The following is a 15,401-nucleotide window of genomic DNA, read 5'->3' on the forward strand; positions in this document are numbered from 1 at the left end:
GAGAGAAAACAGGATAGAGAGACTTATAACTGCATTAGGAAAAAAAAAGAGAGATTTTCTACATTTGCCCACTTCCACCCCCCCCCCCCAAAATAAAATATTGAAAAAAAAATGTGCGAATACATGAATCCGCAGGTGCCAAACTGCAAGTATTTGTGCATCCACATTTTAATGAATCATCGCAACTGCTTATATTTTCAAATGATCTTTGATTCTGGAACATATTTCAAACTTGAACATCCTAAAAAATGAAAGATCTGAAATGTTGCTATTACAATCACTTCATTTCAATTATTTCCTTGATGGAGGAAAAAAGAAAAGATTTAAAACCTTTGAGACCTAACAGAGCAGAAGAAAGCTTCTGGTTCAATACATGTTGGATTTCCAAGCAGCTCCATTTCTTTCAGATTCTGTGGAGAGAAAAAAATATATAATTTTACTAAAATTATATACCGTTGAGATGAAACCTCCTGTCACAATTTGGTAAATTTCATATTTTTACACAAAGCTATACTATTGGTCAGTCCACACGTGCGGGTGTTATTTTAACACACTGTTGACTAATCTAAAGAGTTGAAAACGGCTTGCTCTCTCTGACGATGCAAACGTCGTTTTTGGGGTCTCCTGAAAAGTGACGATTTTGGAGGAACGAGGATTCCGCCTAACGCCGGCGATGTACTGTATACGTTAATGAAATTGCAAGAACAAAGTAGCCTTACTGCCATTGTGCTCTTGGCTTGACTTCTTCCTCTGTGATCCAGACACCTAAAACAAATCAAAACAAGAATTATATTCCGTGAAAGCGCTTCAAAATATCTCACTTGTTCTTTACCTTCTTCTTCGATCCTGCAGCTCTCAGAGCTGCAATCTTACTTTCGATATCGGATACCTGAAAAGAAAAGATAATGTAATTTTCCAGATTTTTTTTTTTCATAATACCTCAAATTTCTTGTATATTAAGACACAAGATCCAGTCCAAGAAATACTGATTGGTTGATGTGTGTGGCCCCGCCTACCTCACTTTCAGCACTCTGCACCCTGGCGGCTGTCAGCGCCACCACATCCTCCAGCTCGGAAAGCTCCGAGTCTGTTGTGCCGCCGAAGCGATTTTTGGCACTTTGTTCGAGTCGCCGCAGCTTTGTTTCCAGTTCGTAGGACTGGCCGGAAGCGATGTACACCTGTGACACGCGTGATGCATGAGGTGCCGCACAAGCCTATAATAACATTTGCCTCTCACACATACAAAGAAAAACTTGTCACACAGACTAAAAAAAAAAAATTGTTTCGCAAACAAAAAAATGTACAAAAGTGTTACACACACCCCAAAAATCTCTCGCTCACATAAAAAAACACCAATAACACTCTCACAAAAAAAACCCCAAAGTTTCCCTTTGGTGAGTGTAAAAGGCACCTCATAAGTCACATGCTACTTGACAATAATATGTTAGAGCACCGGTCCACAAGCCATTTGGTACTGGGCTGCACAGATATACTAGATATACGAAAAGAAAAAAAAAAACATTGTAGCAAAGCATATATGCCCTAAATGTAGAAGGCGGGAATGTTCATCACCTTGCGAGCAAGTTTTTATTCAATTTTACCTGTCGTTATTCTTTAAAATGTTTATCCTGTGTCATCGTCTCTTAGGGAGTTAGTATTTTCCTCTTGACGGCCTCATTCTGATTTTCGTGTTGGTTACCCCTCCACCAAATCAGAAACGGAGCATTGGACATTCGGCGCTAATTATCGTTTGAACAATCAATGCAATAGGACGCAGCTGTCAGTCACACGTTTCCATACGTCTGCTCACATGAAAAAAAAAATATTTTAAATGTACTATTATTAAATTTCTAATTATATTTATTTTTTTAGCTGTTTTTTTCCCCATTTAATGGAGGGCAGAACATTTTAGGACACGACTGCTTTGGCGGAGGACTTAGCAATACTACAAACAAAGAAACTTAGCGTGACCTTCACACACAGAGGTTAAGAAGGAGGAGTAGAGGCAAGAAGGCGTGCAATTTAGTGGAGTCTTACATTTTCCTCAAGTTGCCTGAACGCCTCATCGGCTTGTTTAGCATCAGTCCCTAACATGTGGGTTCTGTCGACCGGCTCTGCCAGGCCGAACTCAACCATCGCGTTTTCTGTGGCATTAATGGTTCTCAGGGCCTCAGTGGTGAGGTCACAGAGGGCGGCGGCGGTCGATCTCTGAAAGTCATGTAGAGGGACAGATGTTAGCTGGACAACACCAAACCTGCACAGAACTACCAGCCTGAACGCACCACTAGCCCTCCTCCCTAAGGATGCCTGCGGCAAACTGGAATTACCTCGGTGATATCTGAATTCAAAGCAGCTTCGGGTCAAGTTGATGGCTCCTCAACTCATGTTGCCGCTTTAGTTTAATACAAATCCTGTGACCAAGGCTTAGAAGTAGAGCACAGTATCTATTTGTTAAATTGAGAGCTTGACCTTGCAGGTTAGTGATTGCTTCATCACAACATCTGCCTTCTCAACTCTCATCAACAAGACCCCCAGAAACGTGAACTCTTTGACTCAAAAGCAGAGATTTGTGTTTTTTTTTTTTTTTTTGCATTTTTGCCTTTTAAACAGATAATATATCTTTTTATTTATTGATCTATTCGCACTATACGAAACATTGCGAGTTGTGCGTGTGAGGAAACGTTTTTGTTCTGGCCGGGGACTCACGTATCCAAAAGTCATTTAACGTATTTAAAATGGGCATGGTGTAATGTTCCTATCGACTGATCGCGGGCAATCATTTCTTGATTTAATAAAAAAGCAAGGTGAAAAGCAAGCTCATGCTTCAAAGCAAACAGAAGGTAATTTGACAGACTTTTGACATTGTTTTTAGAAAATATCGTGTTAGGACATAAAGGCACTCACATTCTGTTATGAGGGCAAGTAAAAGCAGAAAATGAAAATGAGCTGACATACAGAAAGCTTGATGTTTGACAAGTTTGTCCAAATTTCCGTGATTCAATCTCTTCCTTTGATCTCAAACCCAGCCACCCGTTTCCGGTCTGCTGCCACCCTGCCCCTGCGTTTGAAGTAGCACGCTCATCTCACCTTCTGTGCTTCACTCGGCACGTCGTCGCTGGATGAGCTCAGGTCCTTCATGGAGTCCAGAGTGGCCCCTGCCCTGCCACCGCCGATGCTTTTCCCTCCCAAAAAGGCCTTCTTGTCCACCTCGTCATCCGATGACAGGCGCTTGTTGCCTAGGTTCCCTGCCAACTCGCTCAACTTCTTCATCAGATTCTCTTCCTCGTTCGGTCCCGACGAGCCAGACGCCTGCCAAATATTGTTCACGCCCATGTTCAAATGAAAATAACATAACAACTGATAAGTTACAGGGAGTGGTAGGACATGTACGGTATGAGAACAGTGTTGACATTTTAAGTGGGGAACCGGGAAGTAGGGCGGCATCAAGGATCAGCTCTGAGCCCCTTCTAGTTTGCAATGACGACAGACAGCGATCTCTTATGGACTACGGTGAGAAAGGCGGAGGTGTGCACTGCAGAGGGACGGAATCAAGGGACAGACTGGAAGGTTTGGAGCTAAAGAGAGAGGTCGGATTGAGATGGCAGAGGAGGGACCGTGGATATGTCGGAAGAAGGATGCTGGAGGCAAGAGGAAGATCAAAGAGGGGATTTATGGATGTGGTGAGGGAAGACTTGGAAAGCTGGAACTAGATAGATGGATAGATGGATAGATCGATAGATAGATGGATGGATGGATGGATGATAGATAGATAGATGATAGATGGATAGATAGATGATAGATGGATGGATGGATGGATGGATAGATGAATAGATAGATAGATAGATGGATAGATGAATAGATAGATGGATAGATGAATAGATAGATAGATAGATAGATAGATGAAAGATGGATGGATGGCTTGATGGATGGATGGATGATAGATAGATAAATGAATAGATAGATAGATAGATGGATAGATGAATAGATAGATGGATAGATGAATAGATAGATAGATAGATAGATAGATAGATAGATAGATAGATAGATGAAAGATGGATGGATGGATTGATGGATGGATGGATGATAGATGGATGAATGGATGAATTGATGGATAGGTAGATAGATAGATGGATGGATGGATGGATGATAGATAGATAGATACCAAAATAGATAGATAGATAGATAGATAGATAGATAGATAGATAGATAGATAGATAGATAGATAGATAGATAGATAGATAGATAGATAGATAGATAGATAGATAGATAGATAGATAGATAGATAGATGGATAGATGAATAGATAGATAGATGAAAGATGGATTGATGGATGGATGGATGATAGATAGATGATAGATGAATGGATGGATGAATTGATGGATAGGTAGATAGATGGATGGATGGATGATAGATAGATAGATAGATAGATAGATAGATAGATAGATAGATAGATAGATAGATGGATAGATGGATAGATGGATAGATGGATAGATGGATGGATGGATGGATGGATGGATGGATGGATGGATGGATGGATGGATGGATGATAGATAGATAGATAGATAGATAGATAGATAGATAGATAGATAGATAGATAGATAGATAGATAGATAGATGGATAGATGGATAGAAAGAAAATGAAGAGGATGTAAATGAAAATAACTTGCACAGAGGAACAACTACTTTGAAGAAAGACCTCCTGTGTCACCTTGTCAGCAGGTGACATCTTTTCCTCCAAACGATTCAGCAGACCCTCGATGGCAGACATACGTTTGTTCAACTCGTTTATCTGCGCAGTCCAAACAACAACAAAAACATCACAAGCCAGTTGCATCATGGCAAATGCAAGGTTTTGGGAACAGGTTTCTCTCTTTAGGTACTATGAATGAAATATCAAACATTTATCCCATAGATTTCTTTTTACCGCATAGTAGCGTGAAGTCTAGTTTCCCCTATCAAATACATCATGGCATCTTTCACTCATTAACATTGTGTAAAACACTCTAAACATGCAACTTTTGAATCGCTACTCACTTGTGATTATTAACAAAGTACATAGGCGGAAAAACCTTTTGGCAGAGGTGGGCATTTTACGACATTTTCCTGGTCCGTCATTCGTCATCCGTCAGCGACCAGGGTGCCCGTCCGTCATTCGTCAGTCCGTCATTTTTCATGACAAACTGAACTGTAATCGTCCGTCCATCAGTCTGTCAGTTGGTCTGTCAGAAGTCCGTTGGTCCATCAGTCGGTCCACCCAAAAAATGTTAGAAAATATGTCAGTGACGGACTAACTGACAGACCATCGCTGACGGATGAGGTTGGTGACGATTACCCAGACCGAGGTGTCCCGTCATTCGTCAATAGTCAGCAAATCGGGTGTCCGTCTGAGACGGACTGAAGGACCAGTCCGTTAGTCAGATGGAACGCCCAATTCCGCTTTTTGTAAGTTGTAACTGTATATTATTACATAACTAGTTATATCGCTACTGCTGTGGCAAATTGGACTGTATTTATACTTTGTATAAATATTGTTTTATTGACTGTTGCTTATACTTTATTACTTTCCACAGCCTAACAGCAACAACTTAAAATCTGTCATTTCTTCCTGCTTTGATTAGATGTCAGCTTTCCTTGGGTCCCCCTCAATGCCGCTTTTGTATGTGTATAATTTCTTCTATTTTATTTAGTGGTTTGCTACAATATCTTGAATATATATTTTAATTTATAGAAAAATATGGCATATTTTGGAGATAGCTCGAATTACAATTAATTACGATTAATTATTTTTTAAGATGTGATTAACTTTTTTAACTTAAGTTTGACAGCCCTAATTATAATATATGTTGTCTTATACAATTATGTATTATAAAAAAAATCAAAACACCTATGACCAAATGTGAGTGCCTCAGTATATTATGCCAGTCCATCATTCATCAATCGCCGGCTGTCTGGCCACCTGTCCTCATGTCATCATCAGTCCGTCATTATTTCAAGCTCAATCCGTCACTCCGTCATCATTATTTTCACCGTGCTTCCATCATCTCTAAATTACTGTTAATAGCTTGCAGAAACTTTCTGCCCAATACTCCACAGCAGCTAATGCGTGCAGACACACTTGCTCCTTCTTGGCCTGCAACCGGGGGGATTGCGGGCGTCCTGTTTTGGTGACCACAAGACTAGACACCTGGGATCACCAGATATTTATCAAACTTTACAATATTGCTACGTTTCCCCAAAAATACCTCAAAATGGGCCAATGGAGGTATCCATTAAACTGGAACTAAAACAGTGAGTCAAATCACAAATGCTAATACTTAGCTTAGAGCATACATACATACCTACATAAAAATATACAGTATATGATTACATATACTGCTTGGATTAGATACATTTTCCTTGCTTGCCCTTCAAACGCGGCTTTGTGTTTGTCGTATACATACTTTATCTATCTAAAGACAAACAACACTAGGTTAGCCCATTATTTGGTGTTTAGTGGCATGCTTTAACAGCTGCATTGTTGCATTTTCTTTAGGTTCTTAAAAATAAAGCTGTCATTGAGTAAGTCATAGTAAAGTTCACAAACAGTAAAAAGTTCACAAAATTAAACAACAGATCACATACCTGTCAACCCCGGGGTGTACTGAATTTTACGACAGTTGTAATTTGCCCCAACATATATAATTACACAAAATTACACATTATTATATCACACATTCGAATGGCTGTTGTCACGTGAACGAAAATCAGACGTATGGCGTAAAAAGGTGTTTCCGCCTGTACAAATTATGCCGTTCATAGAATTTGTTAAAAAAAATAACTAGTTAGCTCCCTCCTCTTTTTTTTTAAGAACTGGAATCGAGAATTGTTCGAAACCGGAATTGAATCGAATAACCGGAATTGCCCGAATTCAAATAATGCCCAACCCAAGTGAGCAAGCATGGTGATTGTCTTACTGGAGGGTTTTGGCCAAGGTTCTCCTGAGATGAGGCCCGGCTGTTGCGACGGCGGTGGTGGGGCGGCTGGTACATGGGTGGAAACCGCGGACACTCCTCCTCATCAGATGTGTCGATGTACTGCTGACGAGCCATCGAGCTGATCTTGGACAAAGATCGAGTCCGAACCATCCGATTCTCACCGTAATCATCTGGAGCTGAGAAGAAACGCCATCATCAGTTAAAACAAGTAAACCTTTACACTACGCAAATGTATTGTTGGAGTTTGTTTGCACCACTTCTCATTGCGAAACGATCCAAACTCCTCCTGCGATTCATTCGCTGTTGGTTCATGTCATATTCTCCGTCATTCCTGTATGCTCGATCCTCCTGAATTTGCTAAGAAATGACACAGAAAAATGCATTTCTTGCGTAAATTATAGTTGCCCTGATATAAAATGTAACACCAGCTGTAACAAAAGTGATTCTTAAATATTATTGAAAATACTAACATAGCTCTTGAGCACCCCCTAAAATGGTTTGTTTCTCTTGTTCCTCCATCTTGCTGACCTTCTTCAGTTTTTTTTAAATCAGGTTGTGCTGTGATTTTGTTGAAAAATCTTCCTTGTAATTGCCAAAATAATTTCGTGGAAGGGGAAAAAAAAGCAAACTATGACTCAGCAGAAATGATATCAATCATACAAGCTAACAAGCTAATTGCTCTGACGATAGCTAGATCTAAGGTAAGTCGTCTCTTCTATTTTTCCTATTTTTATGATTTGCTGTTAGAATGTGTCACTGAAACCACCACAACCCTGTTACGCATGTCATAAAAAGACATACTATTAACGTTTTTTAGCTATTATATTCTTGACCAGTTAGCATGGTAGCTAACAGCTAACATGTACACTTGAGCAGAAACTTCATCAGCATTGATTTGAAACCTTAATGTAATTGGAGTGATCATACTAAAATGAAATTAATATTCAAATAAAATTTAACTTTTTTTATTTCATTGTAAACAATGAATGGATTGATGGAAGTAAAGGATTTATTTTTATTTAAAAAAATATGTTTTTCAGGTGCCTGAGCTTCTGCAACAGGGCTACACAGCACGTGATGAATCAGGGGCGTGTTGGCCATTGGGAATTTCGGGAAAAAGGGTTCAAGTCAAATTTATTTATATAGCCCTTAATCACAAGGATGTCTCAAAGGGCTTCATGCCCACAGTAGACAAATATTAACGACATCCCCTTATCTTAATCCTAAGGAGGGCAAGGAAAAACTAAAAAAAAAAACATCTGGGGGAAAAATTAGAAACCTTGAAAAGGGGCCGCAGATGGAGGAATCCCCCTTCCAGGATGATCAGGCTGCAATGGCTGCAGAGTGGGCAACATTTAACACAAAATATGATGCTATACAATGTTAATTGAAATAGTTTGTTGATTTACCCGAAAATCCGATCTATTTACATACAGGTCGAACCACGTGGCGGCCGATCCCCACCCCCATCGCCGATTAACTTTCGTAGTGTGACATTCCCAGTACGACACCCACTCCCCGACGTCGACGATTACATTTAGACGCGTGACGTCCGGTGTGAGTTACCTGCACTGAAGAGCGCCGTGAATAGGGGAAATAGTCCTCCGTGTCAAAGTCGAATGGATGAACTGACAACAGGCGTTTATTTTTACGCATCTAAAAGACAATTTACGTTAGAAAAAAAACAACAACATTAAATTGTCTTTTAAAAATATTTTGCTGCTTCGTTTTACCGATTTGTATCGTTGTGCCTCAGTTTCTCCTTGATCATCGTCGTTAGCGTTGTAATGGTCTGCAACACAAAATTTTAAGTTAAGGTTGTGCCAGGGTTGTACAAAACAGCTAATGAAATCAGAGTGCATTTTTCAGAATACTGAAAAAAAATTGGTCAGTCCAAAACATTTGAAACATTTGCTGTCTTCTTTCCAGGATACCATTGCGGAATCATTAAAACATCTCATCGATGTATTCCGAATCAACACTGGTCTTCATGGTAGGTGGTATCTCGCTTGCGAGTGTTTGCAAACGTAGCGAATGTTGATTTTTTATCAGGGTTCGTTTAAGATTGCAAAAGGTTCCAAAGACATTTACAAGCCGTTCTCAAACAGTTTGACTGGTCGCAAACATTTTTTCTTGTCTCCATCAAACTTTTAACATGTAAAAGATTTCTGCGACCATTAAAAATGTTTGCAAACTAATGGTGAATGTGTTTGCAACCTTTTGCAGCCTTTAATTAATGAACCCTAACAAAAAAAAAACAAAAAAAAAACATTCGCTATGTGTGCAGAAATTGCAACCAATCGCCGCTCAGTGAGTTGTGGGCTTAAAAGCTGTACTCTGTATTTACATGTAACAGACCCATCCTTATATGTGGGGGGTGTCTTGCATTGGGTACCATTCAAGCTAGGACTACCACTGCTCTTTTATTATTAGCTAACTAAGCATTTTTTTCCCCTTCTTCTCAGTATGGGTGTAGTCATCCCTTGTCATATCGTGGTTCACTTATTGCGGTTTGGTCTGTATTTTGCTGTTATTATTTTTGAGCACGGACAGTTACTGCTGACTAACGTAGCAATAAGTGCAAGAGTGGTATAACAAAGAAAATGTTCAAGGCGCACGCTTACAGTAAACATTGTTGAATTTATAGTCTACCACCGCTAGTTCGAGCTACTTGTAATCCACAACAGGCAGTTAGAATAGTTGGAGGACAGACACAGCCACTGGTGTTGTTAATTCATTTATAGTTTTATATTTAATATACAGTCTCTATTTGCATATTATATTTCTTTATTGAACAAACGGTAACAGAAGACGGTTAACACAAGCACATTCTTTAAACCGACCTGTCGAACGCCTTAACTGACACATTCACACTACAGACAAAGTGGCTAATGCTATTCATTCTTCCACGTCACTCAATTTACCAGGCTGTATACCAGCACGCCTGTTGAAAGCATAATATATACTGTAATAAATATTTGGTGACAACTTCACAATTTCGTCTACTACAGTAAGTAGATGCTCTGAACATCCCCGTCGCGATAACCGAGAGATTACTGTACTATATTAACTAACATACTACTCATACTGAAAAGAGGGTAACCTTTGTGTTCATACATTATTATTTCATTGTACCAAGTTAACATCATGAGTTTTGTACATATTATTGATTATTTGTCCGTTTGAATTTAAAAACATTTAAGGACTCACTGCTGCGGACATCAGGCATGCTCTGCGTGTCGTCATCTCGTCCACCTGTCACAAAGAAGCACTTTATTAGCTATGTTAGCATATCGCTGACATCACGCCAAAACTTCATAAATGGTGAAATGGTAAAATGTGTGACCATAACTATTTAATTGTTTACATTCTATGTAATTACCTCATATACGTGTTTCATAAAGTACAATAATATATAGTGCTATTTTTCTCTTTAAAAAACATTATTATTATTATTATTTTGCTGGGTGACTGCAATGGATTAATGGCATTTCCATCTGTGACGGTTGCTGGTCATTTTAGGACGGGAAGCTCATTTTTTTGCCCAGCCTACATCATAAGTTCCATGATGTGCAGCTTGCTCGCAGGTGGAGCTGCTAAATGAGACAACTTTGTGACCGGCTGTGAGCGTGAGTGATCTTGACGGGCGGACAAGCTCCGCAGCTGCCGCTGCTCGTTGGGGAAAGAAACCAGCAGGGTGACAGATGAGAGTAACATGCACTGATGTATATAACAACAGCCTATGGCTATAATCTGGCTTGTTTACGTCCGCAATTTGTATATGACGTTCATCAACTTGCGGTCCCTTCAAATAAATAATTTGAAATTGCAACCTGGACTGCCAATAGGCTCTCATGGCTGAAGCCATGTTGTTTTAATTGTCTCTATTATTGACAACGTCTGTTATTTGTTTCACTGAAAACACTATTATTAGTGCTTTTTTTTTACGCCAGGATCCATGTAAGGTGTAGCGAGAGCCTCGCTGATAGCAAAATTCATTGGCTGCATCGACCATTCAGAGTACCTTATGTCAGTAATGTATTGTGACTGACAGAGGTTAGGTTTACATTTCACAGCAATTTTTTTTTCTTGATGGACTTTTCTTTTTTTTTTCATTGCTGATGACTGCAACATGGTGCAGATAAATCTTTGAGTAATAAATGAGGTGAGCTTAAACATTGGCAATGTAAGATGGCCGCTGGTGGCTTAACTTCTCAAATAGAGCGTAACGTGGCATTAACAGTCCAGGTTATTATATACATCCATGGCGCTGTGGGATGAATGAGCTTCACTTGCAGTCTTTGAGCAAACGCCATACATTTAAGTTGGGAAAGACGATTTGTAATGTTTTGAGTGAGGTCAGGGAACAAATCAAAGTCATAACTCAAGGCACCACTGTGTCATCAAATAGTAAATAGTGTTCAGACTGCACCCACTCAGTACTCACCGTCTCCATTCAGTCTTTTGTACAGTGACCTCATCACCTTGGCACTGCCGAAGCGCTTAAAGCGGTTACGGATGTTGTCATGGTACCACCCTAGGGTGCCGATTTTCAGAACCCTGCAGGGGTGAACACACCATTGAGTGTGGTAGAAGTTGAACTGAGCTATACAGGAAAACACTCGCGCGCGTGCCTCACCTAGTCATGCGACAGTTGTCGCACACCCAACCGTGTTCCTTCTTGTTATAGCGGCTGCATGACTTGCAGGTGAACATGCGGCAGTCCAGGCACTGACGCTTGCTGTTCACCAGAAACTTAAAGGGTTGCAGGCAGCGGATACACAGCGACTCGGCCACGTTGTTCTGCGCGCCCAGCAGCTCGCGCTTGGTGTCCTCCTTCTCGATGGAGTCCTTCAATTTGCTGCGAAACAACAGCGGATTGTTAGTTCAGTGCAGTGGCGTGCAAAGTGATGTGAGCGGGGTTGCAACGGGGCGAAAAAAATGGATATTGATATACGCATTTATATCATGCAAGTTTGTTCTTCACATGACTGAAAAACGACTGAGGCTAGGTTCAAAAATTTTGATTTTTTTTTGTGTGTGTAAAAGAGTTCACATTATAATATAAATGCAGTCTTGGTTTTGTCTGCTGTATGAACACATGCGTCGATCGCAAAAGTCACCGAAGAAGAGTTGACGTCACTCACGTATTGTTTACGGAATTAAATGTGGTCCTACGTGTCGGGGCATTTCTACAGTGAAGCGATTCCGTTTGGACGTAGAAATGAATACAGCATTTGGGGGGGATTACGAGGCGAGGCTTTTCTATCTCATTTTATGGAGACATCACTAACGATGACGTCACGTCATAACCGTGCGTAAAAAATGAACCGATCTGAACCGTGGCTGAATTACTACTATCGCCATAAATGTCCACGCTGCTATGCTTCACGTTTTAAGTGAGATTAAATTAAAGTAAAATATAAAGTCAATACTGTTACTCAAAACAACTTTGCACATTCGATCACCCTTTTTTTTGCTCCGGATCACGTCAATGTCTGATAGATGCGACCTGGCCGTAAAGACCGCGGTCGCATTGCAAAAAATCAGACACGTATCCGATTTAGGACCACATATGAAAGCAACCCTGGTCGGATTTGAAAAAATCGAAAGTGAGCCGTTCAGATTGTCATAAAAAAAAAAAAAAAAGATACAGGTCGCAGATGGGGGGGAAAAAATCAGATCTTGGTACCATTTGCCTGGGGTGTGAACCTAGCCTGAGATTCTGACATCCAGTATATCAGTCATGAAAATCAAATTGTGCTTGTGATAATCTAATTGTGCCCTGAAAATCCAGTTATGCTTGTGATGATAGCAATTGTGAATGTGGTAATGATCATGTTATCATCAGAAGTAGCATTTTGGCATGTGGGCTCACCTACATTAATCCATTCATTGCGTGTGCGTGTGTGTGCATGCTAGGTTTTAAGGGATTTTGAGTCTGCTGTGGAGACAAGAGTGTCTTTGTGGCCTCTCCGTGTGACTCTCATGATGCACTGCAGCTTTCACGCTCACATTCCTTGATTGTTTGCATGAAAACATGTCGCATGACTTCAGTATGAAGACCTCCAAAAAGGCACATTAAATCTTAAAAGGGATAAAATGTCACATTTTTAAAGTACAACTCAACCCCCTGTGAGGTTATATTTGTGATATAACCCAAATTGGTTGCATTTGCACCATACACAATGACAATTAAGCATTTCTATTCTATTCTACCAATTAATTTGTTTAACATAAATGTTTCCGTCAGTATCAACAAATAGACCCACCCTAGTCGTTCTTCCTCGTTTTTTCGCAGGTTGAAGTCACGTTGAATCACCTCCCAGACATGTTTCGCTTCTTCGTCAGTCAGGCGAGACAAATCCAGTTTACGCTCCATGGTGAGGTCACTTTTCTGAGGTAAGAAACAAGTCCATTGTAATCGTTTTTTATTTATTAAACATTCAAACGATACGTTGCGAGATTAGTACATTTTTCATTTCAATTGTCTTTTCATTGTTTTTTGTAACACTGCTTAGAAAAACCCTGAAATATTGATAGCTTGAGAAATTCTAGGTCACCAATGACGATAACAAAATATATAATTAACATTTCTAAAGATCTGTGAAACACATTTAAAATGTTCTCAATAGAAGGTTCTCCAAAACACCTTCTGTATGGTTTAATGAAATCCCAGTTTAAAACATCAAAATCCTCCAACTTAAAAGGCTGATTAAATCAAAAGTAATTTAACCGACAAAGTGTCAAAGAAGCAATGTTATACTTACTCGTTCAGTTTAAATTAATGTTTCGTGATAAAGAAAAGAGGGAAGAAAGGAGGAAACTCACCTCAGTGCAGCTGCTGCTGAATCATCCAGCGTTTAAATGAGAAGGTCAGCTGCTCACATGTTCACATCCTCCTGACATCATCGGGATCACACTCACAATAAATACTTTGTTTGCTGAACGAGGACACTGGGAGGTTTTGGTATTCACTAGGTTCCATTAAGGAAAGTACTGACTGAAACAGTATTTATTTATGTATTGTCTGTAATATCTTTAGCGCAGAACCTCAACCTGGTTTCAATGGAATCATTCTCGAAGTTTTAAATCATTGTTCAGTGCACTATTACTTTGCACATCAGTGGATACATACGTTAGCAAAGATACTGGAAAACATTCTTTTGGTAGCATAAAAATACAAGCCAACACTAGCTACATAGCTTTTCGCTAGCTAGATAGCTTTCAGCTAGCTAGATAGCTTTTAGCTAGCTAGCTATTAACTATAGATAGGTAGCTATTGTAATTGACAGTAAAAATACACTTGTACTTTTGTACCAAAGCTCATTTCAGAGGATGTATTTGTACTTTTATTTAAGTAATCTAACCCAATTAGTACAGCAGTGTTTTTCAAACTCTGTGCCGCGGCACACTGGCTAGATATTGTCAGGTGTGCCGTGGGAAATTATCCAATTTGTGCGGTCTAGCACCTGGCAGTGTAATCATGTCTTAACTAATAATAATACTCTTCCATACCAGCAGGTGGCAGCAGCCGCAGGTAGCTAATTGTCTTTGCTTAGAGACAAGCGAATTAGTGACGCATGTTTATCCAAACAGGCCCATGTTTCACACTATCAAATGAAAGATTATAAAATACTTTTTTCTTTGTGTTTAATTCATTCCTATTCAAGACGTTATAACGTCACTCTTCAATGTTAAAAAATGCTTATTTAAACAATATAACACTTATATATTAAGATAAGCTTTTTCTTTTTCACAATTTCAGCTGGTGGTGTGCCGCGGGATATTTTCAATGAAATAAATGTGCCTTGACTCAAAAAAGTTTGAAAAACACTGCAGTACAGTACTTCAACTTTTCCCAGTGTCTGTCTAACAGAGGATTTTTTTTACATGTATCTGTACTTTTACAAGTGCAAATTCTGACTACTTTTTTCATGTTTGTGTATTCAGTTATAAAGCCACTTACTAACACACAAAGCTAAGCGTGACAACCATGCCTTGCCCCGTGGCTGCTTGCTTTATGCCTGATTATCAACTTTTCATGCCATATGTGATGCATTTGTCGGGGATGACGTGATGATAGTTGACTGGCCTCTCGCAAGTAACACCAGCAGCATGACGGAGGGACACCATACTTTTGTACTTTAAAACTGACATATTTTTTTGTTTAAAAGGTAGCTTTTTTTTATCCAAACGTCACAGTGGTTCATCCATGAATGTTCCAATACATTTCTTGGTACAATTAGAATTGTTATTTAAAGCGGAAGTCAAGCTAAACATATATTTTTTAAGAATATGTTCTATGCAGGCCCACTAGTTGAAACACAGCATTCTAATTAATAGTGTGTTTCTGGAATATGAGTTAAGTATCAAAATCCACCCGTTTTTAACCATCTCCATTTTGTCACTTTCATCATCAAATGAC

The 15,401-nt window shown here is 39.5% G+C and overlaps 1 protein-coding gene across 3 annotated transcripts; it reads right to left on the reverse strand.

Moving 5' to 3' along the window:
• Nucleotides 1–128: 128 nt before the first annotated feature.
• Nucleotides 129–14,422, reverse strand: mlpha (melanophilin a). Of its 3 annotated transcripts, none has more exons than XM_086035935.1 (16): nt 13,805–14,422; nt 13,246–13,370; nt 11,613–11,834; nt 11,421–11,533; nt 10,184–10,228; nt 8,707–8,765; nt 8,540–8,629; nt 7,228–7,330; nt 6,953–7,149; nt 4,708–4,788; nt 3,088–3,309; nt 2,038–2,208; nt 1,017–1,178; nt 833–889; nt 720–765; nt 129–410 (listed from the first exon to the last, which is right to left on the reverse strand). In XM_086035935.1, the coding sequence occupies exons 2-16, from the start codon at nt 13,353–13,355 to the stop codon at nt 367–369; spliced, it is 1,722 nt and encodes a 573-aa protein (XP_085892061.1). In that variant the 5' UTR covers nt 13,356–13,370; nt 13,805–14,422; the 3' UTR covers nt 129–366. The 3 variants fall into 3 exon arrangements, with proteins under 3 accessions (XP_085892061.1, XP_085892070.1, XP_085892075.1); XM_086035944.1 differs by lacking the exon at nt 13,805–14,422 and adding an exon at nt 13,744–13,796; XM_086035949.1 differs by lacking the exon at nt 2,038–2,208.
• Between the last annotated feature and the right edge of the window lie 979 nt (nt 14,423–15,401).

Source organism: Filicampus tigris, chromosome 1, assembly GCF_054856515.1.
Source record: "Filicampus tigris isolate MCC_2025a chromosome 1, RoL_Ftig_1.0, whole genome shotgun sequence".
NCBI lineage: Eukaryota > Metazoa > Chordata > Actinopteri > Syngnathiformes > Syngnathidae > Filicampus > Filicampus tigris.

What these genes read in the sequence shown, in the direction of transcription:
- mlpha (XM_086035935.1), bottom strand. Translation starts at nt 13,355, where the DNA reads ATGGAGCGTAAACTGGATTTGTCTCGCCTGACTGACGAAGAAGCGAAA. An exon ending in AACGAGGAAGAACGACTAGG is followed by an intron (nt 11,835 to 13,245) that starts GTGGGTCTATTT and finishes GTTGTTTCGCAG; the next exon opens with CAAATTGAAGGACTCCATCG. An exon ending in AGGCACAACGATACAAATCG is followed by an intron (nt 8,630 to 8,706) that starts GTAAAACGAAGC and finishes ATTGTCTTTTAG; the next exon opens with ATGCGTAAAAATAAACGCCT.